This window comes from Manduca sexta, chromosome 22 (assembly GCF_014839805.1).
Source record: "Manduca sexta isolate Smith_Timp_Sample1 chromosome 22, JHU_Msex_v1.0, whole genome shotgun sequence".
Lineage (NCBI taxonomy): Eukaryota > Metazoa > Arthropoda > Insecta > Lepidoptera > Sphingidae > Manduca > Manduca sexta.
Window position 1 is genome coordinate 10,735,940 of NC_051136.1, and position 27,197 is coordinate 10,763,136.

The following is a 27,197-nucleotide window of genomic DNA, read 5'->3' on the forward strand; positions in this document are numbered from 1 at the left end:
GCTTGGACTTTTTGACTCGAGGGGCTTTGTGCCAGTGTTCGAAATTTGGTATCCGAGGAAGGTGATTTCCTTAACACCAAAGACGCACTTGGAGGTGTTTATGAGCATGCCATAATCTTTCATCCGACTGAAAAGTTGGTCCAGATGCATCTCATGTTCCTCCTCGTCTCTGGAGAATACCAGGAAGTCGTCCAGATAGCAATAGCAGAAGTCAAGCCCTCGAGTCATTTCATCAACAAATCTTTGGAAGGTTTGGCCTGCGTTCCTTAACCCAAAGGTCATGTAAGGAAATTCGTACAAGCCAAACGGGGTGGTGATTGCGGTTTTAGGGATATCTGATTCGTTCACAGGGATCTGATTGTAAGCCTTCACCAAGTCTATAGTACTGAAGACGTTACAACCAGATATACTGTGAGCGAAGTCGTGGATGTGACGGATGGGGTAACGGTCGGGTATGGTACGGGAGTTGAGCAATCTGTAATCCCCACAGGGTCGCCAACCATTATCCTTTTTAGGGGCTAGGTGTAATGGGGATGCCCAAGGGCTCTCGGAAGGACGTGCTGTCCCATTCGCCAGCATGAGCTCAAACTCATGACGGGCGATTTTGAGCTTGTCAGGCGCTAGTCTGCGGGGGGTACATGATATAGGCGGCCCCGGTGTAGTTTTAATGTAATGCACTGTGTTGTGTTTCGGGAAAGTGTAAATGCCTGATGGGCGTGTAATTTCGGAGTACTTACTCAAGAGTGTGTGGTAACGCGATTCACCTGACGCTACTTTAACAGATGCCACATTATCATCCGCTGCGCGACCGCTAGAATATAAGGTTGTCACGTTGTCAATTAAGCGATGGTTTCGACAATCTACCATCAAATTAAAATGGCTTAAAAAATCTACGCCAATTATAGCCTTAGTGACGTTGGCAACAATGAAGCGCCACCGAAAATTACGCCTTAAACCCAGGTTAAGATCCAGATCAAGGTAACCGAAAGTCTCTATAACCGTGCCGTTGGCAGCACTCAGCTCGTAATTGGTTTTGCTGCGTCGTTCTCGAAGAGCAGAGTGAGGGTAGACACACAAATCACTGCCGGTGTCGACCAGAAACTGGATCTGGGAGTTGCGGTCGGTGACAAACAGGCGACCAGATGAGGCAAGGCATTCGTCTGCCGCCATTAGCGAATGCCCGCGGCGTTTCCCGTCTTCTCGTAGTCGCACGGTTCTTCGCAGTGTCGCGCCCTTGCACCAAATTTAAAATGGTACCAACAGACTGGGTGCCTCCTGTAACTGGAGTGGGATCTGGAGCGCTGTCTCTCACGGGAACGGGAACGGGAACGTTCACGCTGTTGTCGCGAACGAGGATAGCGTGTGTGCCCGTCCAGTTTCAAGGCCAGATGTTCAACCATCTTCCTAAGCTCCGCAATCTCACTGGATGTACTTGGGCTTGGTCCAATGTTCGGGCTGGCAGCTGCAACGCACGGTGAGGTGACTTCCTGAATCCGGTCAGCGAGCTCCGACAGTTGCTCTAGGGTCTGATGAGATTGCGACGCGACGATAGTCTGGATGCTCTGTGGAAGTCGGGTGCACCAAACGGACTTAATGAAGTCGTCGGGAACGGAAGGCCCGGCAAGATCTTGAAGGTGCCTCAGGAATTGTGAAGGTCTTCGATCCCCAAGTTCTTCATGTGTCAGGAGTTGCTTCACCTTTTTCTCTCGAGAAGCACAGAGTCGCCGGATCAGCTGCGCCTTTAACTTAGGGTACCGTTTTGTAGCCGGAGGGTTTACCACAATATCTTTCACTGCTTTGGCGTGCTGGATGTCTAGGTTACGAAGAACTTCGTCGAACATGGCGTAGTCGTCCGTAATCTCATAACTATTAAACTGGCTCTCCAAAAGCGCAAACCATATTTCGGGATCATCGGCAGAAAATGGAGGTACCTTTATTTTTCGCTTGCACGATGTCAACGGTTCGTATGACCTTTGTTTGACCGCGTCCGGTGAAGGTCGCATTTTCTTGCCACGACGACGTGTTACATTGTCTTCGCTTGCGGTACGGGTGGTCTTCACCGAGTCGTCACTGTCACTCATCTTCAAGTTCAATGTCGAGGGTCACCAGTTATAGGGTAATGTTCGGATGAAGTGTGGAAGGAATAACAGTATGGAGATAAGAAAGTTTATTCACTAAACACACAGAACAGTTCACACACAGTACAGTACTAAGAGATAGAAGGAGACAAGAAGAGCGACAGTAATAGCACAGTGAAAGTTTACGAACACAAAACTACTGATAATTGACGGCAAAACGTGAGCGGTAGCGGTAGCGGACAAACGGGCTTCGCGAGCGAGTGTGTGTACCGACTGAGCGAGGAATGCGGCCGGCGGCCGCTGCCCGCTGGCAGTTATCGCTAGGCGCGTGACGTAGTGCAGAGAACAATAGGGTCCGGTTTATGGATCGCGTTTCCATTGCACTAATTTGAAGTCACTTAATATTTTGAATAATATTATGTGTGAATGGAAGAATGTATGTAATGTGAATGTGTGTGTGTGTAATATATGTTTTTGTGTATGTGTAGGTGTGTGTATGCAATGTAGGGGTAGCCTACACGTGGATGTCTTGGTAAGCCTGAATTTAAATCAGTTAAAATTTCAATTAGTTGACATCATCAGATGCAGTTTTAAGTATCATAATTAGTTGAGATTACGTTTTAATTATGCTATGTGTTATTATAAAATATTTATGTTGCATCGTAAATTATGTTTCATAATACGGTCTTATCAAACACACGCTAGAGTTTGTTAGAATATTTTTATGGTTCTTATAAACAGTTAATGGTTATGGATACATAAATTGATATGAAATTCAATACTAATGAAGTAATAATGACGTTATTAATATTTATAATGACTTCTTAGGTTGCAGTAAAAGTAGGTACCGGGCCATTTGAACACGGCTGATCTGTAAAACTAAGCCCAAATCAAACTTTTAAAGTAAAATGTGTATTAGGTAAATCCATTTTATAAACGGCCATTACCGTAATTGGTGCTAAAAAAGCGGCACACCCAACTCATATTTCGGGCAGTAGAACAAAACCCCGACAGCCTCGCAACTTAATCAAGCAATTAATTTCTAATTGAATTACATCCGTCATCGGGCGAGTGGTGGCGACCCCGATTTGGGAATTGGCCCTTACCTGAAAACGATTTCCGATGATCAACCCTGTCATTTCAAGTGGAAATTATTTTAACATTCGATTTAAATTTAGAATTTCATTTTTATGGGCGGTCGATGTTAATTGATATTTTGACCATTGCGGACGATTTTTAGGATTCAATCGTTCTATGGATGCTGCCGCCTTGAAAAAATTAAATAAACGTTAATTATAATTAATGTTTATATTGTGAAAGTAAACTATAGTTGGCTTTAAGTAGGTATTTAGTTCAATGTTGTATTTGCACAATGCGCGTGCAAATACAGCATAATAAATAATATAATGAGTGCGAAAGGTGATAAGCACTACTTACTTTGTCTTTTTCGACAATTGTTTACAATATACAAAATATATATCGTTGGTGTAGCTTCGAATATTAGATGCCAAGATAAATCGAGGTTTACTGGTACCGGTGAAACGAAATCCATTTGTAATATGTACTGTAAATGATTTAATAAAAAAAAGTCACGCTGTTGCTTTAATGACTACATACTTGACTTGACTTTTAACCTTGATAAAGCACACTACTTACTTGTGGAACGTTCATCAACAAGTTTAGACGTCGCTAGACAATTGCGAGTGAGTACGATCAGCGTGCCAACGACTTTTGGTTCATCATCAGCCCTGTATTATATACTGTCCCACTGTTGGGCACGGGCCTCCTCTACTACTGAGAGAGATTAGGCCATAGTCCACTACGCTGGCCTAGTGCGGATTGGTAGACTTCACACACCTTCCTACAGAGAATTTCTCAGGTATGCCAGGTTTCCTCAGGATGTTTTCCTTCACCGTTAAAGCGAGCGATAAATCGCAAAGAATACACACATATTTTTTTAGAAACGTCATAGGTGTGTGTCCTTGGGATTTGAAATTTGGTTACCGTGATTTATTGTATCCTAAATTTTAAGAAGCTTGAGTCGTACCTAATATTTTTAATCATTAAAGGATTGATTTTTCATAATTTTAATTTAAATAAAGAATAATATTAATACTAACATCAGCACATTTTTTTTTTATTTGCGAACTTCGACGAAATTCCGAATTTCCGTGTAGTGACATAATTAAATAGCAGGAATATCTAAATGTAAACATATTTTAATGATTGCCACACAAATATTTGGGTCACGTCGGGTGGGGATTAACAAAATGCTCCTCGCAGACGATATTTTAGCGATTTTATTTCGACAGCAACGGATTGAACATAATAATTTATTGAAAATAAGATTAAGATCTTAATAATAATATATATGTATGTATAGGGTTATTAAGACATTGCGTTATTAAAATAAACCAAGCCGCATATTTGTATATATATATAAATACAGCTTCTGAGAATGGACGCTGTAGTGGAAATTTTATAAACCCATTTTATACACACATACCTATACTGCATTTAATATTGAAAGCATTTAAATTTTCTTGAAACATCTAAAGCCAATAAATATCTAAAAAACATTACCCTGAATTGAAGTTTATTATAGACTAGGACATAGTGATTAAAATTGCTTACCTGCATACTGTATATATTTTCATTTAAAAACCTCATACATTCTCAGCGAGGCTAGTTCCGGCGCGACCGTTGATCAGTTAACTTTTAAAGCTCATTAAAATAGATGGTTCATTCAGTCCGTGTACATTTCCAGGCTGGCGGAAAATTAAAACGATACCCGCGGCGGGTCGGCCCCCGCTCGTCCCCCACACGCGCCGTCCATTGTAAAAATATGCAGAAGTGGAGCGAAAGAGAAAAACTTCGCGTGTTTTCATATGTTTACTTCACTCTAAAAAGTTTATCGCGCGCGCGTATACGGGTTTTAACGAATTTTATTCGTTTTTCGAACGCCATTTTACCTCGCTGCCGAGTAAGCGAAATTTACTTCGGAAAAATTCAGTATTGGATTTTTTCTATTATTGGACTGCCTACAGATTTACGGTACGGAATGGAAGTGAATATATCGAAGCCATTACACCACTCTTAGGAACAATGCACGCTGCTATGTGTACCTTAATGTGTTGAATACACGTTTATCAGGCGCATACAGACGGGCGGCTGGACCGCAAGCCACCGCTAAATACCGACCGATAATATACTTATGGCGAGTGTAGAGTCGAGATTTGGTTTATGAATTGTCCATAAATTGAATACGCTGTGTCAACAATAGTAACGTGTACTTTTGTCTGATGCGATTAAAATTCCATTCATTACCAGTCGATTATTATGCTTTTGTCCAGTGGTGCTATTCAAACGTTGCATTTCAATTAAGCGAAATGTACAAAGCTAAAGTGTTCAGCTATTACATTCTCTATTTGTGAGACTGGCGATTTTTATATTAACGAGGACTTCACTCACATGAATGAAGAAATACATTAACGTTCTGCTATCATTGATTCTGAACCGTAATATTATTAATTTAATATGGGTAAGATTGAAAACAAAGCTATTCAAATGACATAATGTCGATATCTTATGTAAGATGTAGAAATATCGCAAATGTAAATCTATTTGTCGTTACGACAAATTGCTCGCCTTGGGGGGAATTACAAAAAAAGAAATGATTCCTTTTTTCGGTTAGGAATAATATAGTCCAAACAGCGACAGTATTGAAAGTTATTAATGTCTATAAAAATAATGCGTTGATTGTTAACTGCGACGTAATTAAGATGATTTAATTTATTTGTGACTCCGTCTAGTAAATAATATTACAAGTATGATTATGCTATGGGGTTTCATTATAATGTGAATTGTGATGAATAAAAGCATGATATCATTGGTAATTTAAATTATTTTATTAAAAAATAGGTATTCAAAGACTAATACAAAAATTAAAAATCCATTTAGTGATAATTATTGTTGTGACAATTATGGTTCCGTGAACTGGCATGCGGAGCGTTTACCGTTGCGTTTTATACGAGCGGTAAAACGCTACGTGTATACCTACCTTTATACGTCACACAAGTAGACCGTCATAAACATTTATTTTAAAATGTATACGAACATATTTCGACTTAAATGTAACATAAAATAGTGTTTTATACCGAGTCTTAATGGTAATATTGTTTCTTGCTTTGTGCGTGATACATTATACATATAAATATGGTTGTAGTACAGAAAAATAATGTAGCTATTTATAGTTACAGAAGCTTGTGATTGCAAATTTATGAAGTCGTCTTTTCGTTTTAGTCATGTTTGACTGATCGAGTGTTAATCTACTGGACAGGGATTTTACACAGATTATTTTCTATATTTTATACGTTTTATAACCTTAGAATTATAATATATACTCTCAAGACATCGAGAGTAATCTGTGTCAAGCCAGTGAAATTAAAAAAAAATGTCTTAATGTTAAACATTATTTTCAAGTGCAAAAATAGGAACTGGAACTGTAAGTTATTACTTGTCGTGTGAACAACTACTTAGCTACTTTACATTTTGCTGTACACGAAAAGCAAGGTAACAAAGGAACCAGTATAAAACCAAGTACACAAGTTTAGGACGAGAGGCATTACAAACTATTTACAAACTAAACGACGATATTCCAAATACAGTCCAATATGGAAGCGTCCTATAACATTATTTTAACTAAAGTTAGGAGGCCAATTCCGTCTACGGGGGCAATTCCGTCTTTTTGCAATTAGAGGCGTTTTAATCAATGGATAGCTTGAATAACCGTATAGGTTCATACGGAATATTCGACTCTTTGACATAAACGGCTATCAAAGCTGTCCATTGATTATAATATCAGCCCTGTATTATACATACTGTCCCACTGTTGGGCACGGGCCCCCTCTACTACTGAGAGGGATTAGACCTTACTCCACCACGCTGGCCTAGTGCGGATTGGTAGACTTCACATATATAGATTTCACATGTATAGAAATTCCTATAAGAACTTCTCAGGTGTAAGGTTTACTCGCGATGTTTTCCTTCACCGTTAAAGCGAGCGATAATTCTAAGAATACACACATAATTTTTTAGAAAAGTCGGAGGTGTGTGTCCTTGGGATTTGAACCTGCGGACATTCGTCTCTGCAGTCCGTTCCACAACCAACTAGGCTATCGTCCATTGATTAGAACGCCCGTAATTCCGAAAAGACGGTGTTGGGCCTGTAGACGGAATATGGCGCCCTGACCTTAATACATGCCTAATACAGTTGATATGCAATCATACAAGTCGTGCTAATCAGTTATCATAACAAGTGGCTATATTATAACTCATATCACATTATCTTACGTAGATTATAAGTTTGTTTGTTGAAGCTTCATTTGAATTTCATTTCACAACTCCAATGTTACTTTTATATTATCTATAATGCTACGTAATTATGGCACATGAAAACATAAACCAAACATTAATCTAATAACCTATATGTTTAAATAAATTACTATTTATCAGGAAATGCGAACAGCTAATTGTTGTCAAGTTTAATACTAATTATTTACACTACAATGAAATTCAATAAATTATTTTATCCAAATTATTGCCAAGCGTTAATTTGTTTCGGTTTTTATGAATTATTCATACTTAATCTAATGATATAAGGATTACAAATTCGCTCAACGATATACAGACGGACATATCAATTGAAACGCTATCAATTCCGATACCAACGTTACGAACATCAGATTTATAGTTAACATTTTAAACAAGTTTATATTCAGATCTTTCAATACTTTTAGTAACACTATATGTACAATATTTACAGATAGATCTATACAAGAGACTAGGAATACGTTTTTATAAAATAAAAAGACATATATTAAAATTCGCGGTGCGTATAGTTAGGCCAACATCAATCTCTTAGGCCTGAACAGTCCAGAAGTAAAATTGAATCACTCACTTCGTTACACGTCTTTATTGTTCTTTACACGAGTATACATCGATAACTGTACAACGTGAGGAAGAACTGCGATTAGTGACATCACTACACTATTACGGTCTATACGTCCGTTTGGCACAATTCGCCGAAAATCGGCAAGGCATGATACTACCGGGTCACTGAGTCCACCCTGGGGTGCGGCGCGGGGGGCGGCTGGGCGGGCGCGTGGGACGGCTTCGAGGCAGTGGTGATCACCCCCTGACCATGTCTGAAGGACGTGAGGCGAGCAAGCGTACGTGTCCCATCATTGTCGAAGTTCGGACGCTCGTATTGGTGCTGAGGTCTATGCCTTTGCGGCTGCATCGCTTGCAATTCGTCATAACCTCCATCCTCGGTATAGTTTTCGTCGTCTGATTCATCTTCGCCAAATGCTCTATACGTCGTCTCCGATTCAGAATTTTTACGCGAACTTATTCCGTATGTGCGACCTATTAATGACTGCGTTGCGTCAGCCTTTACGTTCTTGTCTACTTTCCTCTCTTCTAAACTCTGGTTGTATCTCAGTTGAGCCTTTTGCGTCTTGTCTAAAGACGGCAGGTCGTAAAATTTGAGCACGTTTGGATGGCCTTGGAAATATTTCTCACTATAAACGTTTCGATTGTAGTATCCGCCGTTACTAGCTGGATACATTTCCTCGTCTGGAGCGTACCGATTGTCAAAGGAATCAACGTTCTTTCCGCTCGGTGGGAACCATCCCTGTGAATAAAAATAAACTTGAACTTGGCTGTAGGTGCATACATTTTTACGTCATACACGTTCACTCAGCTAAAATGTATTGTTGACAGGTGATATATATCTTATCTTAATGTCTGTATTACTCACCAATGAACTCACACATTGCCTGGTATTAGCTACCAATGTGACCGACGCATACGCGGCTGGCGAACTTGCAGTTTTACTTGTATTCCAATCCACGGCATTAGCTCGCGCGGATGTCACTTCCGCGTACTCCGGTAATTGCTGAGCCACTTTGTCGTATTCGGAATTTGTTTTCTCTTTGCTTTGAGTTTGAGTTCCAGACATGCATACTCCAGGTTGATTTTCCATCCAAAGCAATGACTCAGTCTTTGTCACAGTATTTTTATTGTAACAACTGCTCAGTGGATGTGACAGCGACACCGCCGCTTTTATGTTCATTTGAGTTACTAAACTTGTACCATTGGAATCTAAAACAAAAGTAAAACCTTTCATGAAACACGACCAAGATGCAATTAGCTATCAGTTCCATAAAGAGAATGCAAACGATCTCGTTAACCGTCGCCTTTAAATATGTAAACGCAAAACAAAAAAGAAAGAGAAATTGGCTTAAAGGTAACTGGGTGAGTCAACAAACGAATCGCCCGAAGAAAACAAAATAGAAAACATTTACATTTACTGGGTCTTTATTTCTCGGATTTGTATCATTCCTTTGTGCCCCGAATGTGAATGCAAAGTGAAAGAGATCCACTGCGCTCACGAGAGAGGGCTCGTGCTACCTTTCAACTCGAAAGTAATCTAGCGGCCCTCCCTTCCCGACGCATGGCAAAGCCTCCATCAAACAAACGCCCCGTACCCTGCACCACCCCACGACACCCGTGGAATGTTTTTAATTTTGAAATTCTGATGCTGATTCCACGGAAAAATAAACGTTTTGAGATAAGCTGGATAAATGTTTATTTTTAACTTGTTATCTGCTTTAGAAAATAGACAAGGCTCAAGCTAAAAGCGCGTCTATTATTATGACATTCAAGTTGATTAAATTGGTACTTACCATAAATATTCGGTAGCGCCGACTTTTTAGCGAAAATATTATGCTTTCGCACATAAATAATGCCGCCAATCACAATTACTTTGAACAGAACAATCGCTCCAATCAAAAAGTAAAACCATGTTTCCATTACGAAGTCCCCCGCCACTATGGATACTTCCCCGTTTATAGGATATCTGAAATTAAATTATCAGATGATTTTTCACATAATATTAATTATGAGTGACGAACTTATTGAGATAATTTTAGGACACTTACCGCGATAATGGATCCAAACCCACAGAGCGAGAATCGATATTCAAGTAAACTTTTTGACTAAATGGACCCAAGCCAACAATCGTCTCGGCAGCTATCTGAACGGAGTAGCTGATGCCAGAAGTCAAATTAGTCATAATAAGGCTGGTCGCTTGGTGAACAGTTGTGTTTATTGCTATCATTGATTTATTTGCCGGTATATCCAACCAATTTACCACAACATTATAGCCAGTTATAATTCCATTTTGTAAATGCGTTTCTGGAGGGGACCATTTCAAATGCACAGTTGTGGTATTTAATATGAACATTTCAATGTTCATCGGCGGACCATCCGGTACTGAAAGAGAAATTGTTATGTAAATAACGTCTTTATATTTTTAGGATTAAAGAACAAAATATGAAAACACGCTTACCGTCGTCCAATGTTTGAGCGATTCTGGAATTCGATGGCTTTCCTTCGAACTTTTTGTAGAAGGGTATAAGGAAAAATTCGTACTTTGTATATTTTTTCAAAGACGTTATTTCATACCCGGAGACGTCGTTGGAATGCAAAATAGTTTTCATATCGTACTCCGTGGTGGTGTTGTCAAGCGGTCTGAAGTATATGAAAAGTCCTTCGAGGTAGTAAAAATTTACAATTTCCCACATAAGCTTTATAGTTTTAGAGTCGATAGGTGTGGCTTCTATAAGTTCTATAATATTGTCTGTGAGTATATTGTTTCTGAATTCTGTATTATTAGAGAACACGCCACTTTCCCAAAGGGAATTCGTATCGTCTCCAACCACCACAGCATCTGACACCAAACTAGGCCCCGACAATCCGTGAGAGTTTTCCGTCCTCACAATAAACATGTAAGCAATACCAGGAATAAGAGATTTCACTACGAAATAAGTTTGTGGTATTCGTTTAGCAAGAACCACCCATCCTCGAGAATTCCTCGGCGTATTATTTCCTGAAAGTGTTTCTCTAGAAAACACTTCAACCTGATATCCAATTACCGACGACGAGCCAATCTTATTGTTTTGATTCCACGTTATTGTCACACTTGTTTCTGTGATATTGTATATCAGCGGTTTTGTTGGAGGTCCGGGCAGAGCAGAGGTGTCTGCTGCTCGAAAAAAGTGTATGTTTGGATTTATCGGGCTATCTACAAGTAAGACTCCGCTCCACACGTATTTACCGTGGCGTGATGAAGCAACACATGTATAGGTGCCGCTGTCGTTTTTGTCTAAATCCTTTAATATTAAGGTGCCGTCGTTAGTGACGTTCCTTCTCTGGTTTTGTATTAACGCTTCCCCTTCGAAGTACCAAGCTATGATTGGTTCAGGTGTGCCGACGGCTGTACACGGAAAAACTGCCATCGATTTTATAGGTAACGTTTGGTTAGAGGGCCCGTTTGTTATGATTGGCGGTGGGCGGTCATCGTCCGATGTTACGGTTAGTTTCCCTCTGACAAACGAACTGCCAGCGTAGTTTACCGCTGAACAAACTATCGTATTTCCACTATCGTTTTTGTTGGTGTCGTTGATTGTTAGTACAGTGACTCCATCAAGTACTACAGAAGCGTAGTATTTGCCACGTGACGTCCCAGGGAAAATTATTGATCTATTTCCTTCTATACTCCAGAACATTGTCGGCTCTGGTCGACCGCTCGCTGTGCATGTTAATGTCGCTAAGTTCCCACTTTCTACGTTTACTGAAACTGGTCGTAGCGTTATCGACGGTGGATCTAAAAGTAATAAATATTATTAATTTTATAACATCATTAGCATTACTTTAAAGAAACAAACTATTATTGCTACGCAGTCCATAATTAATAATTCAATAACATATTCATAGTTCTTATTAAAAAAACTTTAGTTACTTTGGTCATATTAAAATAAATACAAACCGTAAACTGTTAAATATCCACTAGCACTGACAGCGCCTACAGAATTTTCGGCTTCGCACGAGTATTCGCCTTCATCTCCCAAAATGACGTTATCGAGTCTGAGGCTTCTGTCATCTAAGACTTTGACGCGGCCGAGTGGCATGTTTCCACCTCCAGCGGTCCTCCGCCACATCACGTCAGGGAGGGGGTCCCCACCCACCCGGCATTGGAACGTCACGCTCCCGCCCGTCTGCGCCACAACGTCCTCTGGTCCCATGATTAAGTACGGCTTAACTGTGCAGTGAGAAATATCTCTCTGAATTAAAGGACAAAAGAGGCGTTCACTAGGAACGGTTCACAAACGTCGAGCCACAATCAGAAATTACTGGAACTCGAGTTTAGATATGTCAAATCAAATCTTTGTCAAGTAATACGGGCAGATATTCGTGGTATAGATCGAGTCGTATAGGTTGAGTACTCACTGTGTATTTTGAGCGTTGCAACAGCCGATTCCCTGGTACCCGCCGCATTCCTCGCGATGCATTGGTATCTACCGGCGTCGGTTTGCCTGGCGTCTTGTATTACTAGATTGCCGCCGTCTACTAAATGCATTCTGTTGAAAGGGAAACTTTATTGTTTTCACAAAGCAACCAAATACCCAATCAAGTTATTATGAATGTGTTTCATTACTTCGAACAAAGTAATATAAAAAAGTAATTCTAATGTAGGGCGGAATAATTCAATAGAAATTAACATTTAATAAGGGGTCCGGTGAGTCAGAACTATTGAGATTTTTGCTTGATTGCTTGTCGAGCTCTTCAAAATATCCCCTTCTCTTATAACTTTGATGTACCCTCAGGCTGTTAATTATTTTTATGCTTCGCCATACGTAACATGTGCCCCTAAGATGTAACTAGAGACTCATAAAAATTCATAGAAGTAACAAATTGAAATTAAATTGGCAATAGATTTGCAAACATAGATTTTTAACTAGTTTTATACAATGATTGTAATCAATTGATATATTTACGTTTATATTTATTTCCATATACAGTTGTTGGACTTTAAGCAAATTGTAGTTAGTACGTATACCTATATAAATTATAAATAGATTTTCTTTCTTTCATATTTATTCATCCAAAATGGAATCAGTAACGACCGTCTTTAGAGTTCTGTAAATATTCACATCAGACGCACAGCGGCCACGGCAAAGTCGCAAGGACGTAAAAGATGCGGCACGGCCATTAAACTCAGCATAAATTAGTAGCTTTGATTGGTCGTGAAATCGCACCACGATTAAATTTAAATGTCGCATGGTATCCAATATCAAACGGGTCTATTTGGGTAGCTATTCACAAGAATATTAAGTTTCCACCATCCCACTTAGCTTCATGAGTGCACTCAAAGACTACCCTCGAATTTGCTTCAAACTACGCTTTATCATACGGTGCTCGTAACTTTCATTGGATATCGCAAACTTCTTCTTTTAATATCGTAACTACCAAGTTTTGGATTTCCCTTACCCAAAAGTTTTCGCGATTTGAATACCAGTTTTGTTCTATACAATTGATGCGTTTCACTCGGAAGTATTGATGTGGTTAAAACTTGAAGGGTTTACAAACCTGGAATCGCCATCGAAGTGTAAAATTTGTGCGTTCTTCTTCCAATAGACGTTTGGTTCTGGCGACCCTCTTGGCGGAGAACATTCTAGTATCACAGTGTCGCCTTGTGCTGATTGGGTTGATACTGGTTCTAATCGGAAATCTTCGCGTAGAACTGAAAATTTTGCTAGTTGTAGATATTTTTGTTACTGAAGAGATAGGACAAGGACACAGCACATATTGGTAGTCATAATTTGCTGAGTTTATTTCCATACTGTGATGTGATAAACAAGAATTCATCGACATAGTGAATGATCAATTCTGAACAATTCGAGTGCGTTATAGGCGCAAAAAATTCGCTCGAATTATTATTACCTGACATAAAAATCGAACCCAGAGCGACACGCAATCGTGTACTAGAAATGAATGTAGTTTATACATGACATTAAAGTAAAAAATACCTATATACAAGAGAGAAAAAGTAATAATTGAACATTATAATTACCAGCAACATGCAAAGTCGCGTTCCTACTCCTCGCAGTGCCGTAAGGATTGGTCGCTTCGCACCAATAGACACCGGCATCCGAGTGTGCTCTCCCATGAGTCGCTCTCAGGAAGAATAAGCCACCAGCCGGCAATATACTTCTATGAGTGTCAGACACTACTAACACTCCGCCTTTGTACCATCTGATGGTAGGAGTCGGCGACCCTCCGGCGCGACAGTTTAGCGTCGCTGGCTGGTGTCGAGCCACGGTGACATCTAAAGGCTGTTCCACAATGTAAGGTGCCTCTCCACTGCCCACATAGTCATCACTCATGCCACTCTCCACCGGACCTGTTGACAATCGATCCCATTTTAGCATTATTGTAACACCCTGTATTGTATCGGTTACCGTGTAAACACTCGACTTCAAGTACCGATTGCAGTGAGCGTGTTGGACCACCGGTCTAATGAAAGGCGACGGTCGGTCTTGCACAGTCCCACCCACTGCAATTTCTACTGGCACACGAGCTTTATTTTCAAATTTGCCTAACAAAAGCCCTTTCTGCGCCACGGTTTATTTTAATAATAGGTGGAGTATGTCATTTACAGCTACTCTAAAGCGGCGCACAATAATAATGAGCCGTAAACACAGGCTTGGCAAAGCCCGGAGTCCCCCAAGGATGCTGGGACGTTGGATGTTCGATCCCCTCCACTATGTTTACAACGGACGCGCAGATGTTAGTTTTTGACACTCGAATTGATGTGAGTCTATTGTTGTGCCGCACTATTATTGTAGCGACGTAAAAATCGATCAACAAAAAAAATATTCGATTCGGTGTCCGATTTTGGTACATAATGAACCTCCGGGGATGGTTTGCGACTCGGTTTTAGAGACAAGGTTGTATTTTGGGAACAAAATCAATAGGGATTACTCTTTGTGTAAAGTAATTGTGTTTATTTATTCACGTGTCCCAACGTTGTGAATGCGGTGCTGTATAAGGGCTAATCTATAATTGAATCTCCATTCGATTTGCTATCGTTCGATTTTTGCGCGCACCACCCTGTTTTTCGTACTGTTAATTTCAACGGCCATTTTTCTTTGCCCTCAACGTCATTAGAATAACATACTTTTTATGAACCTAATTCTGCTTATGTAAATTAATATGTTACAACGGTAAAGGACATTGACTAGTTGTATAGAAAATTGACTGTGGCACTCTGCTTTGACAAATAAAAATATTTAGCTAGTATAGGTCAGATGAAGCTGACAAAATCCTGCTATGGGCTGAACTAGTCACAGCATTCAACTTTGACATAATTTGACCCCCGATCGCCAAAGATATATTTGCACCAACTAAAAGCAATTATCACCAACTGCAGTATATTTATAACCGATGCTAGTGTACCAACATTCACAAAAACTTTTAACGCTATCAAAAGATTTACAACAAAAATCCAAAACGACATGACGAATCAAAACAATTTTTCTCCATACATACACAGCACCCACGAGACAACAAAGAAATGAAGCAAAAAAACACTGACCATATAACACTGCGACGACAATAAATTAACTGTCAAAGTTGTAAAGAGACGATACATATCATCCTTGAAGGATAAAAATAAGATTTAGCAGATTGCGTAGAACATAAAATATTGTTTATCTTGATACGTTAGTTTATCGCGCATAAAAGTTGAATTTACGGCATAGTTCAACGTTAGGACCCGATCGATCATCGGATATTAGATGAGGAATCCTTTCTGGAGATTATTTACTTTATGTACATACTTTTATTATTTTAGTACAATCTGCACGTTTTAGCGATAAAACATATATTATAGTTTGAACTGTACACAATATAAACGCTAATATTATAGACCGGGATTAAAGTGAGTAACCTTAAACTGTATTAAAGCCGAAACGAATAGACGATAAAGTCGGAAATAGAAATTCTGTAATAACGCACTTTTCGCCCATACAAACGTCTTATGTCATGGACGTATAACTTCAAGCATTGGTTTAAAATGTTCGAAATAGACTCTGTTTTTATCTATATTCTGACGCTGTTTTTTTATATATTTTGCGAGTACTTCATCGTGATCATCATCAGCCGCAGGATGTCCACTACTGACCATGGGCCGCCACCAAAGATTTCCAGATCCACCTAATGGAAGTGGCCCGCATCCAATGACCATTTACGACTTTGTAACTTCTCAAACACTGTTGCGCTATAGTATATTTTTAATGTTCAACATCGCCTATTTCGGAAAAAACTCAACTATATTTGCCCGTTAAGTGTATTATTTTTGCTACACATACAAACACATACGGCGAAGGGAGTGATTTTTTCAACGCACACGCGAGTTAATGCTCTATTGTTCAAAATATCTTTGTTAAAAAAATCGCGAGGGTTCTCTATCCCCTCGCTAATTTACACTACTGGCGCATGATGACACGCGGCGCAAGAAAAAAACCAGTTGGAGACATAACATTTGCCTTAGTTGAGCGCGGACGAATGTTACGTTTTAGTTTTTGTCGACGGATATTGATAGCTTTCCAATGAGTGTGAACTTGAACATTCTTTTGCACTCACCCTGTACATTTTTTCCTTTCGTAGAATTCGATAAAGTTAGTTGATAACATAGTTGTAAAGTTATTAATTTATTGTTATTTTTTTAGTATTCTAAATACTTTTTTAAATGTTCTATATTAGAGAAGGCATAACAATATCAAAACCGTGACAAAACTTGAAAATATATCTGAAATTCACTTTTAATATTCATTGATGCAAAAATATTCGTGACTTCACTTTCACTCATAAAAATGTCACTCCAAATTCCATTCCCAAATAATATTTCTTTGATCAAATACCATAAAATTGTCAGTGTAGAAAATCGCTCAATTTTACATCTAATCACACAAACTGAACGAGCACCAACTAATAACTGTCACCCCAAGTAACATGATCGTTGTTTGAATTCGAATATCTAATTCTAATGGTCGTGATTGGCTCCCTTAGGAGGTAATCATGATTTTTCGAATTTTGAACACGTGTTCCATTTTGGACCCCTTTGCAATATGATGCCGAAGGCGACGTGCGCTAACATCTTGTTGCTAAATAACACACTTCAATTGATATCAACATACTTGTTATTTATCGGCTTGAAAATAACGAATGGTATGTTAAACTAACAAAATGTTTTTTACTCTTATAAGGAAAGCTGATATTTATTATTTTGGTTAGCTATGTGAATATCCTGCTCAAAATTGCATACAAATTTGACCGTTAATAAACATAGGCAAATTTGCTATAGCATTAAACTATAATATAGAAAATAACATAATACATATTTTAATGTCAAATCGAAAACCATTATAAGTATCACAAGATGTTGCTTTATTAATGTTATTTTAGCTGTAAACGCCGACAGAATTTGGCGCGCATTTGCTGTTTTAGTGACAAATGATCCAAATTAGGCAGAAATAACAGCTGAACATGAAAAACGTTGAAATGTCACGCGTAATGAAATAGTATTTAACAGTGCAAAAAATGAGACACATGTGCCAAGAATTAGTTCAGTGAACGGACGGACGGATTATCTTAAATGTGATTTTCGTGAGTTACAATGTTTGTGTTGAGGCGTTCTTCTGTAGCAAGGGACAAATTGTTTACACAGTGTCATCTTTCATAGCGTCCGACTTACCTGCCTGATGGCGGCACAATTTACTATTAGTAAAATAAAATCAGCGCCATTTCAAACTCTATGGCGTTGGTTTAAAGTCGTCGCTGGTAGCAATGTACGGAAGTTTAAACCTGGTGAAAATTATGACCATTTGTGTGACAAAGTTTAAGGAAATGTGCCGGCGACAGTTGCAACGTTTCTCACTTTGGATTTGTTCGGCGCGTGGGCAGATGGAATAACAGATCGCGATATCTCCCCGGGAGACACATGACCCCGGCCAATTACTGTTACACGATATTAATCATATTTAGACAGTTGCAACGTCTGATATAACTAATGATTTTACGTATTGCAAATAAGAGAATTTTGTTGTAGTTAAGATTAAGTATACTATATTCTTAATTTTTTTTTTATATTTTACTTTTGTCATCTCATTAACACTTAATAATTATTCCGGAACACAAGTTTTTGGTTTATAGATATGTTTAAAAATGTTAAGCAATTTTGTATACTATAGCGTGCGTGTATGACCTGTTTTTGCGTAATAAATTAAATTTAGAACCCTGGCTGAAAATAATAATATTGTAATTTATATCTTCATCGAACAATATAAATATCGCAAAAATATACATAATAACAAAAAATAACCAGTTTCTAAAAAGATAAAAAGCCGTAATGTACATTTTTTGCTTCAAAATTCGGTACAAGACTACCAAGTATTATCCCTTTTAATGATCCAGATCAATAGCCAAGGAAGCGATGTCCAAACAAAAAAAAATAGTTTGCAAAGTGTCTTTATCAGATAGAGAGCTTTTGAGACCCACACAAAAGGCTTTGGCGATTATTCCTCGTGATACAGCTACTGATTAGCTTACTGACATCTTTATTTTAAGATCAGCCGAAGATAAGTGTCGGCGCACAACACAAAGAGTTGTTAACAACTGTTATTCGTCACAGAACATAAGGTATAGGGTCTCATTCACAAGTGGCTCTTTTGACAAAAGTATGTACTATATTTTTTTTCTTTTTAAAAGACTTCCGCTTCGTTATTCTTAACAGAATTCCAAATTACATATTTTATGTTTATTATAAAACTCCGTTTTATAGGGGTCACATGGACGTCAATATTCATAAAAGTCACATTTTTCTAGCGTAAGATTTTTAGATAGAAACCATTTTTCAATTCCCGCCAAACACAATGGTGGGCGCTTCCAACCGAGTATTGTAAGCTGTATTGATTGTGTTTATTTTATTGTATCGTTTTAACGTATTTTACGCATCCATCACATTACGTACAAAAGATAGGCGTCGTTTAACATTAGACTAACTTCTTTACGCTTTGATAGTTAGGGGTGCCCGACTTTTGTTATAGTTGAAGTGCGTAAAGCGTACAAAATCAAAATTACCCGGGTTTTGCAAATGTACTGTCTCTTAATAATAATTGTGAGACTTGTATGGATTTTAGTCCAAGATTGTAATATAAATACTGGGATCGTAGTCTTGAAATTAACATGCGATAGTTTACACTATTAATTTTGTCCATAGGAAGGAGGACTAAGACGGTTTGTGGAATTCGATAACTGAAGAAATCTTCTTAATCAATAAGCGTCAAAGGTTAATTTAGTATCACTCTGATAGTTGGGCTAATCTCTCTATCTAATGGTAGTGAAAAAAAAAACTACCGAAATGTTATTCATACAGATTTAGGAAATATTCAATTTAGAACTGTTTACAGTTTTAACAAAATATATTGCTAATAATCAAATTTGCATACATCAAAAATCAAATGATATTCCGCATGTATTAAAAAGCATGTCCTCAAAGAAAAAAACAAATAGAGATAGATAATATCTAATGATTATTGTTGTTATACTAGCCTTTTCTCCTTAAATAAAATTTCATCCCGAACAAACTTAGTTCATACGCTAAATAAATTAAATAACAGTGAAGCGTTAGTGGGGCGATGATGCGCGGTCCTGATTTTTGTCTGTTGATTGTAAAATATGCAATAGACAGATGGCTGTAACGCATGTGGGTCGTGTTAACCCAATAAGTCAATGAGATACGCTTTCTTTTAATGTATTAGTCTCTGGAGGATAATTATGTTCTGTTTGTTTTTGGGATATGGTTTTTATTGACAAAAACTTGTTTTCTTGGGGTCTGCTGTTTTATGTTAAAAAATGTGTGTGGATGTGTAAGAGCGTTTTATGGAGTCTCTGGGCGAGATTTTGTAATTTTTTTACCCAACAATAATGAAAGTAAATAAAATAATTTATAACTTTTAACTAGAATTGACAATGTCGGTTACAATATACACCTTTTATTAAATTAATAGTTCTATTACGTGTAAATATGCCATTTTCTTGGTATAACAAAGTGGCACAAACCCAAATATCCAGCAAGGAATTTTGAACGGTATTGGCCTAATTGCCGCATTGACGAGCGGGTTAATGATCGCAATCTGAGGCATTTTGAATCTGCTATTTGCTCGCTTGGATCCACTACAAATTGATGTTAAATTATTTGCTTTTGCTAACTTTTGCTTGCGGCTTCGCCCGCGTGAAGAAGTTTTTCGAGATAAAAGTCGGATAAAAAGTGGCTAATAACCTTCCCAAGGTCTTAAACTATCTCAATACAAAATTTCATAAAAATCCGTTCAGTAGATTTAACATACAGATAGACAGAGAAGGTGACTTTATTGTATAATATGACTAGCTAATATTAAACAGATTTTACATTGATTTTTTATGTATAAATAAAATAATAATTCAATTCAATAAAATCGGAAACAAAAGTATTTATTGTAATTCATAATTTCTCAATAAATTGAAAAAAAATTTAAGCAATATCTCCCACATTTCTTACTAATAAAAAGATAAAACCAAAACCAAGTTACGGCATTATCAAATTTATATTACAACAAAGTCCATTCAACAGTAATTATATCTGTGATACGATAAAATTAACCTCCTTTTCCAGCTGGTAATAAATAAAGCGAGCCCCGAGAATGACACAGTTATTTTCGTCGCTAAGTGTTGCCACAAATCTAAGATGGTACGGCAAGACACTAAATATCAAATGGCGAGGGGCCGACCCCACGGGAGAATAAGGCTATTAGCGACGCTTGAACCTTGGCTTCGACACTTCTTTTGGTAATTTTATCCCGCATTAATTCATAAACAAACGTCTTGTTTTTATTATTGGGGTATTAGATGTTCAAAAATGGGGATCGGTTGTAATTGCATGATGTTTCATCGCTACGAAAGTATCAATATGGAGTTAATTATAGATATTTGAGATATATATAATATATTTTTTTTTTTAAATTTAGAAGTTGATAAACACAGATTGAAATTCCGTTCAGAATAAACTATCTTAAAATTAATTGAGACCCTTCTCTTTTTAATGTCATAATGTTACTTGTATACTTACAGACTACGTCTTATATCAAACTAAGGAAAGTAACATACCTGGATACAAAAAAATGAGTCCGATCAATGACGTCACCACGGCGAGGGCATCCATCATGCAGATCACTGCCACATCTTCAGTTTAATTTCAAGTCTTTCGCAGTTCAAGATTACCGGAGATGATTCGTTTCATCTGGAACAAAAAGAAAAATTATAAGTCAATTAAATCTTCGAAATAAGGCGTACTATAATATGCATAATATAAATCTATTTTTTTTCGTAACTTGAGTCTTAAGGAATATGTTGTCTTATATATAAGTTACAACTTCAAAAGCGGAATTAAATTCGTCTATGTTATAGACAAATTTCACAAAACTGGTCCCTTATTCAATAACACATAACGAGTTAACAAGACCCGGAGAGCAACTGGTCCAGTAAATTTGGGAGCAGTGTGCTCTCATCTGCAAATCTATTTCTACAAAACTAATATATTTGAACGTAATCCGATTTACGGAATGCCCATCGAATTTGGAATGTTAGTTACTTTATAAGTTTAATGAAACTAGTCCTGTAAACAGAGAATTATTAGGTAATTTAATTGTTGGACTCTCTGTAATAGTGTATTTGACTATGTTTGATTTTGTGCATTTTTTAATATGTAACAGCAATTAGAACGAAAAAGAAATCCTTTTGTGAAAACTGTATTAAAATTCGATTAGAAACGAGGCAGTAATTCATATTTCAAATATGTGTACATACAAGAATGGACGCGAAATAGGGATATCGCTTCATCTTTTTCTTACGCATGCCTCCTAATTCCCGATGACGTCAAATGCAAATATTTTGTGCCCTTTTCTGTTTTTTGACACTCACCCCTACTACCTTATTTCAATGGCTTATAACTTGTATATTTTTCACCAGATTGCAATGATTGCTTCTGTTTAAGAATGTATACGATGTACATCTATATATATAAAAATGAATTGCTGTTCGTTAGTCTCGCTAAAACTCGAGAACGGCTGAACGGATTTATCTTATCTTGGTCTTGAATTATTCGTGGAGGTCTAGGGAAGATTTAAAAGGTGAGAAAAATTCGAATAATTGCCGGGAAAATCCTCAAAACAGCATTTTTCTATTTCCCATACAAACGTTTTCTAACTAATACGTAGAGTCAATTTGAGCTTTATTGCTATTGTATAAAGTTCACTGTTGTCTAAGCAATGTAGGTGTGTTCCTAACATCAAAGCAGTGTGCGTTGGAGCACAGAATATAATAATGTAATGTCGCGTTCTGAAACTCAACAAAAGTGATATCGCGGACCCGACTAAATTGAACAGTCACAAAATTTAATATATCATTAGTTATTTGGTTGGCTTCACGATATTATTTCTTTTGTTTTACTTTAAAATGCATGTTTTCGTTATGGACAATTTTTGGGCTACTTTTGCATATCTATACTTATAATAAATCTGTAGAGAGGTCAATTCTGTACATGAAATATATTTCCAAAATAACTATCAGGGGGGTGATTAGGGATCGATACTGATGCCAAAAATGCAATTAGTAAAATTTTTGTCTGTCTGTCTGTATAACCGTTATAGAAACAAAAACTACTCGACGGATTTTAACTTAACTTGGTACAATTATTTTTCATACTCCTGAGCTGGTTATAGTATACTTTTCATCACGCTACAATTAATAGGAGCATAGCAGTGATGGAAAATGTTGGGAAAACGGGAGAAGTTACTCCATTTTTAAGCTTCCGTCATTTCGTGTGCAACCTTAATGGTTAAAAGTTCCTTCGATTTCACCAGGATCCCATCATCAGACCCTGACCGGACAATCGGACCACCTGCATACCACCATAAATTAAAAAAACATCCCGACAAATTGAGCACCTTCTCCATTTTTGAAACCCGAAATCCACGCGGGCGAAGCTGCGGGCGGAAGCTAGTACTTTATAAAAATAAATAAAAATAAAATTAAAGATAATATTTATTTCATTAATAAAACCTCTTCAGTGTGAAGCAACTGTATTAACCCATATTGAAAGTATCGAATATCGATTTCTAACAAAAGGAAATGTTTGATTCCCTTACCAAAACAATCGCATTATAACCCTTCAAGTCTACAGAACTCAATTTACATGTTGATTGACGGGGATGTTTCAATTAAAATTGACAGTTCCTTCATTGATCCAATTATTGATACGCCTGATTGAAAATACATATTCATGATAACAGACAGGACTGCGTGACGAGCAATACTTTCAAATATATTTTTTGACCAAGAAAAATATTTCAAGCATTTATTTAATTTTCAAAAGATAATTTTAAGACAACGATTTTTTCATAATAAGGTAGGTTATATTGAGCTAATTAGCAAAATCAGTCTCAATACCACGTTAGCATCGACTGACGTTTGTTGACGAATATTCCATAAAATGTGCTATATAGTGCTCCTGAAAATACATTTTTTTAAATTTAATATCATTGCATTTAAATTTTAAAACGATCCCTTTGTGTGAAATATACCACAATTGATACGTTATAGAGGTGATCTCAAAATCAGAATTCCTTTGTTTACTATGAAAATATCATATTCATTGAATCTGTATAGAATATAATATTACAAAATATATTACGTATCAAAACAATGTCGCTCATAATGAAGTACCAAGTGTCTAAATCTGATTTAATGTTAACTACTTCAAAACAGTTTATTCCAATTGCCTGATGCTTGGCAACTTCCGCCTCTATGGAGTGGGTGATACTTATTGTAAATTCAAGATACTGCTACATGCTTAGATTTATTTATTTCGTTATTTAGTCACTGAGTAGTTAAGAGTACCTACACATAGAAAAAAATATATATTTGGCGGTTTTACAACTTCAGACATTTCCTTACAGACTATGGATACAAAGAAGATAAAATAGCCGTGATGGTACAATGTTTATTTCAGATTGGAACCTTTTATATAAGAAATTATAATGTTTTTTTCAGATTGCATAATTTAATATGAATATTACAAAAAAATATATTAAAATATTTTTTTATTACAAACAAATACAATACAAATTAATATCGGCAAGAAAGAAACTGTCTTTAATATTTTTCTATTTGTGCCAATTTTATTGTCATCGGGACTGTAATCCAGTCAACAGGCATAAATAAAAAAGGTTTGTTCATGTAGGATAATATTATGAAATGCATCCTTATTTTGAACTCTGTTTTAAGTATAAAGAAAGCATTCAGGGAGTTGGTCACTCTCACTGTTGGCGCAGGACAGTAGAGGACGTCCAAGATGGTTTAAAGCGAATTACTTAACAGCTTATATTTGAATAAGTAACATTATTTTAGAATACCTTTATGGTGGCGCAAAATTAAACAAAATATAGAAACTTAGTTGCTATTAAAATTAAATAATATTAACACTTCACATCAAGTTCAAATACAAAGAGTACACGTTTTCGCTTTTTTTTTGTAAATTGACACTTGCTTCAACTGTAAAGAGAAACATCGTTAGGAAACCAGCATACCAAAGAAGTTCTCTATAGGGATTTTGAAGGTGTGTGAAGTCTACTAATCCGCATTAGGCCAGCGTGGTAGACTAAAGCTTAAACCCTCTTAGTAGTAGAGAAGGCCTGTACCCAACAGTAGGACAGTATATAATACAGGGTAAATAAAACACTACTTCACAATGAAATTCACGTTAGCAAAAACACACTATCGGTATTTACGATTACAAATAAATATATTTCTTTCTTTCTTTCTTAATCCTTGGTGTGACATCGAACATTTATACCCTAATAATATTCAGGGAATCCGTTACATAACACCGTAAATAGGACGAGATTGTGACCGTAAGTCACCATTTCGAAAACTCCGAGGCAACTTTATTACAAAAACACTGGCTGTAAAGTTGTTTGACATAGATAAGATACGGTCGACACGCGTCATAAATACACGGATTAAGGAACAACCAATAAACTTTTAATATGATAACGGATGTGATTTAACTATACATAAACACGGGGAAATTGTTAATAACCAATAAATGTTTCGAAATAGAGCACGCTTTTGCATTCATTTACACTTTAATGTCCAATATTAGCTCATTATCGCCTTTGATAATCTCGTTCGGATCTAAAATCCAATCTAAAATCAGCTGTATCACTGATTATCGGATTGTTGGGTATTTCAATGGGGCTTAGCGTGCGCGTTTATGATGCCGTTTAGCACAAAAATGGAAACGCTACCCACACCGTACGCATATATCGTGATGATTTGGAATTATGAGAGTATTGTTTGGAGTATATTTGTTTCAATTTCATTGCGACGTAAATGAATACTAAAATTCTCACATTATAAAATATATTCTGAGGTTTCTTAGTATTTTTTTTATGCAGCAGTTCATCTCGAAGTAATTATATCTTGATTTAAATTCATTAACTACAAACTACAAACATATACATTTAATCATATACACCAATGTTTATCAATTTATTTTTTGTAGTTTAAGTACCTATGTGGGATGCTTAATGGGCCCCGCTTGTGTATATTTTCATTAAGTAGATAAGTAAAACTAACCTCTCCAACTATAAAGGGGTTCTCACGATGCACATATGCGCCTAGCCCAAACGGTTAACCAAAACAAACGCGGCCAAGGTTAACATTATAATTTATTGCCACTTGAACGCTGACAGGCCAACTCGAAAAATGTACCGACAGCATAAACAATAGACCCTTTCGATTGAGACCGTATGAGCACAAAATAAACAGCATGCAGTGAAGCGTAATTGAAATGGACGGCGAAAGTGTTACCAACTTTTTTAAAACGTTTTTCAGCGCGCTCGTGAAAGGAGATGGCGCCGTCGAAAAGGTAACCCAATAAACTGTGATGTTACCGGATTCCCATAAAAGTACGTCTACAAAAGCATCGTTTGTGTAACGACACTTGAACTCATAATGTGGCTGTTGACTTTTTTACTTTGAAGGCGCGGTTCGGAGATAAGTTTAGCAAACGCACTAAACCGTCGAGCACCGCTGTTTATTCTTCACATACTGCGTCTGCGCAGCTTATTAACGTTTCCACTTTGTACACAAGATCGTCTAATATTATTGCAACTAATGGCGGGCAGTTCGTTTACGTGTACTAGTTCTTTACGTTAAACATTTCCCGCCGAATTTTTTGTTACTAAGAATGTTTACAGACCTTAAAAGTAACATGTCATGTTACCAATAGCGACTCATACGAAAATATTCAGAATGCAGCCTCGTTTATAGGAAAGTCTCACGTAACTCGCGCTCCCGGTGCGATCACACGCGGCAGCATTTTTAAACGTGGGTGTATTACAAAAATAAATGAAAACACACTTTATGAATAATGTTTGTTTTGACGAGGGCTACCATATTTACGGCGCTACGAGAGCCGGGTGTCGACGCGTGTTAGACCCACACAAAGCGCGATTGATTGCTCGAAACATGTAAAATATTAAGAGCGATCCACTTTCGGAATTGATTAATTGTGAGTTGTGTGACTCTAAGATGTGCTCCAATTTGGGAACCGCCTCGGACGCTTATTTGTCGGCAAAGCTAGTTTATAATTGCTGGCATCATCAATCGTTCACTGCCGACGTTGATTTACAATTTAACGATACACTCGTAATGGAGAAACGAAATAGATAAAATAGACGTTACGTGTGAAAAGCTGTCTGAGGGATTAGGGCGGATTGTATTTTTTTTCTCGTCTGTGCGTGTATTGCCGAAATTGCACAAGTTTTTACGAAAGTTTTTGACAAAACGTAGCTCGTCGCTCACAATGGTATATTTTTGTCCGTGCGGTCTCCACTGACAGTTCGCGTGATGTATTGGAGTCGGGTAGGGGATTATTTTTACCCATTTCACGAAGTTTGCATGCACCTATTGTGTGTGGCGGAAGCGGCGCCACAAAGCGACAGACAGATTATTGTCTGAGAGTTTGGGCTTCAATTCGGGATTTGAAATATAATATTAGTGAATCATAAGCTTTGATTGAGGTCCAAACGTAGAGGACTAATTGCAGGAAAC

The 27,197-nt window shown here is 37.3% G+C and overlaps 2 protein-coding genes across 3 annotated transcripts in view; both read right to left on the bottom strand.

The window, feature by feature from the left end:
• Positions 1-1,169: 1,169 nt before the first annotated feature.
• Positions 1,170-2,081, bottom strand: LOC115442156. The gene has a single exon (XM_030167143.2). The coding sequence runs from the start codon at positions 2,079-2,081 to the stop codon at positions 1,170-1,172; it is 912 nt and encodes a 303-aa protein (XP_030023003.1).
• Positions 2,082-8,037: 5,956 nt separating this feature from the next.
• Positions 8,038-27,197, bottom strand: part of LOC115442163 (protein sax-3) — a 52,581-nt gene continuing 33,421 nt past the window's right edge. Inside the window, exons 2-11 of one of the 2 annotated variants that reach the window (XM_030167150.2) lie at positions 21,189-21,321; positions 14,056-14,385; positions 13,572-13,725; positions 12,432-12,562; positions 11,971-12,243; positions 10,492-11,808; positions 10,082-10,415; positions 9,827-9,999; positions 8,899-9,242; positions 8,038-8,772 (exon numbers count right to left, since the gene is read on the bottom strand). In XM_030167150.2, the coding sequence (XP_030023010.1) occupies positions 8,185-8,772; positions 8,899-9,242; positions 9,827-9,999; positions 10,082-10,415; positions 10,492-11,808; positions 11,971-12,243; positions 12,432-12,562; positions 13,572-13,725; positions 14,056-14,385; positions 21,189-21,246 (3,702 nt within the window). In that variant the 5' untranslated portion in view covers positions 21,247-21,321 and the 3' untranslated portion in view covers positions 8,038-8,184. The remainder of the gene's footprint in view (positions 8,773-8,898; positions 9,243-9,826; positions 10,000-10,081; positions 10,416-10,491; positions 11,809-11,970; positions 12,244-12,431; positions 12,563-13,571; positions 13,726-14,055; positions 14,386-21,188; positions 21,322-27,197) is intronic. The other variant, XM_030167151.2, reaches the window with a different exon arrangement.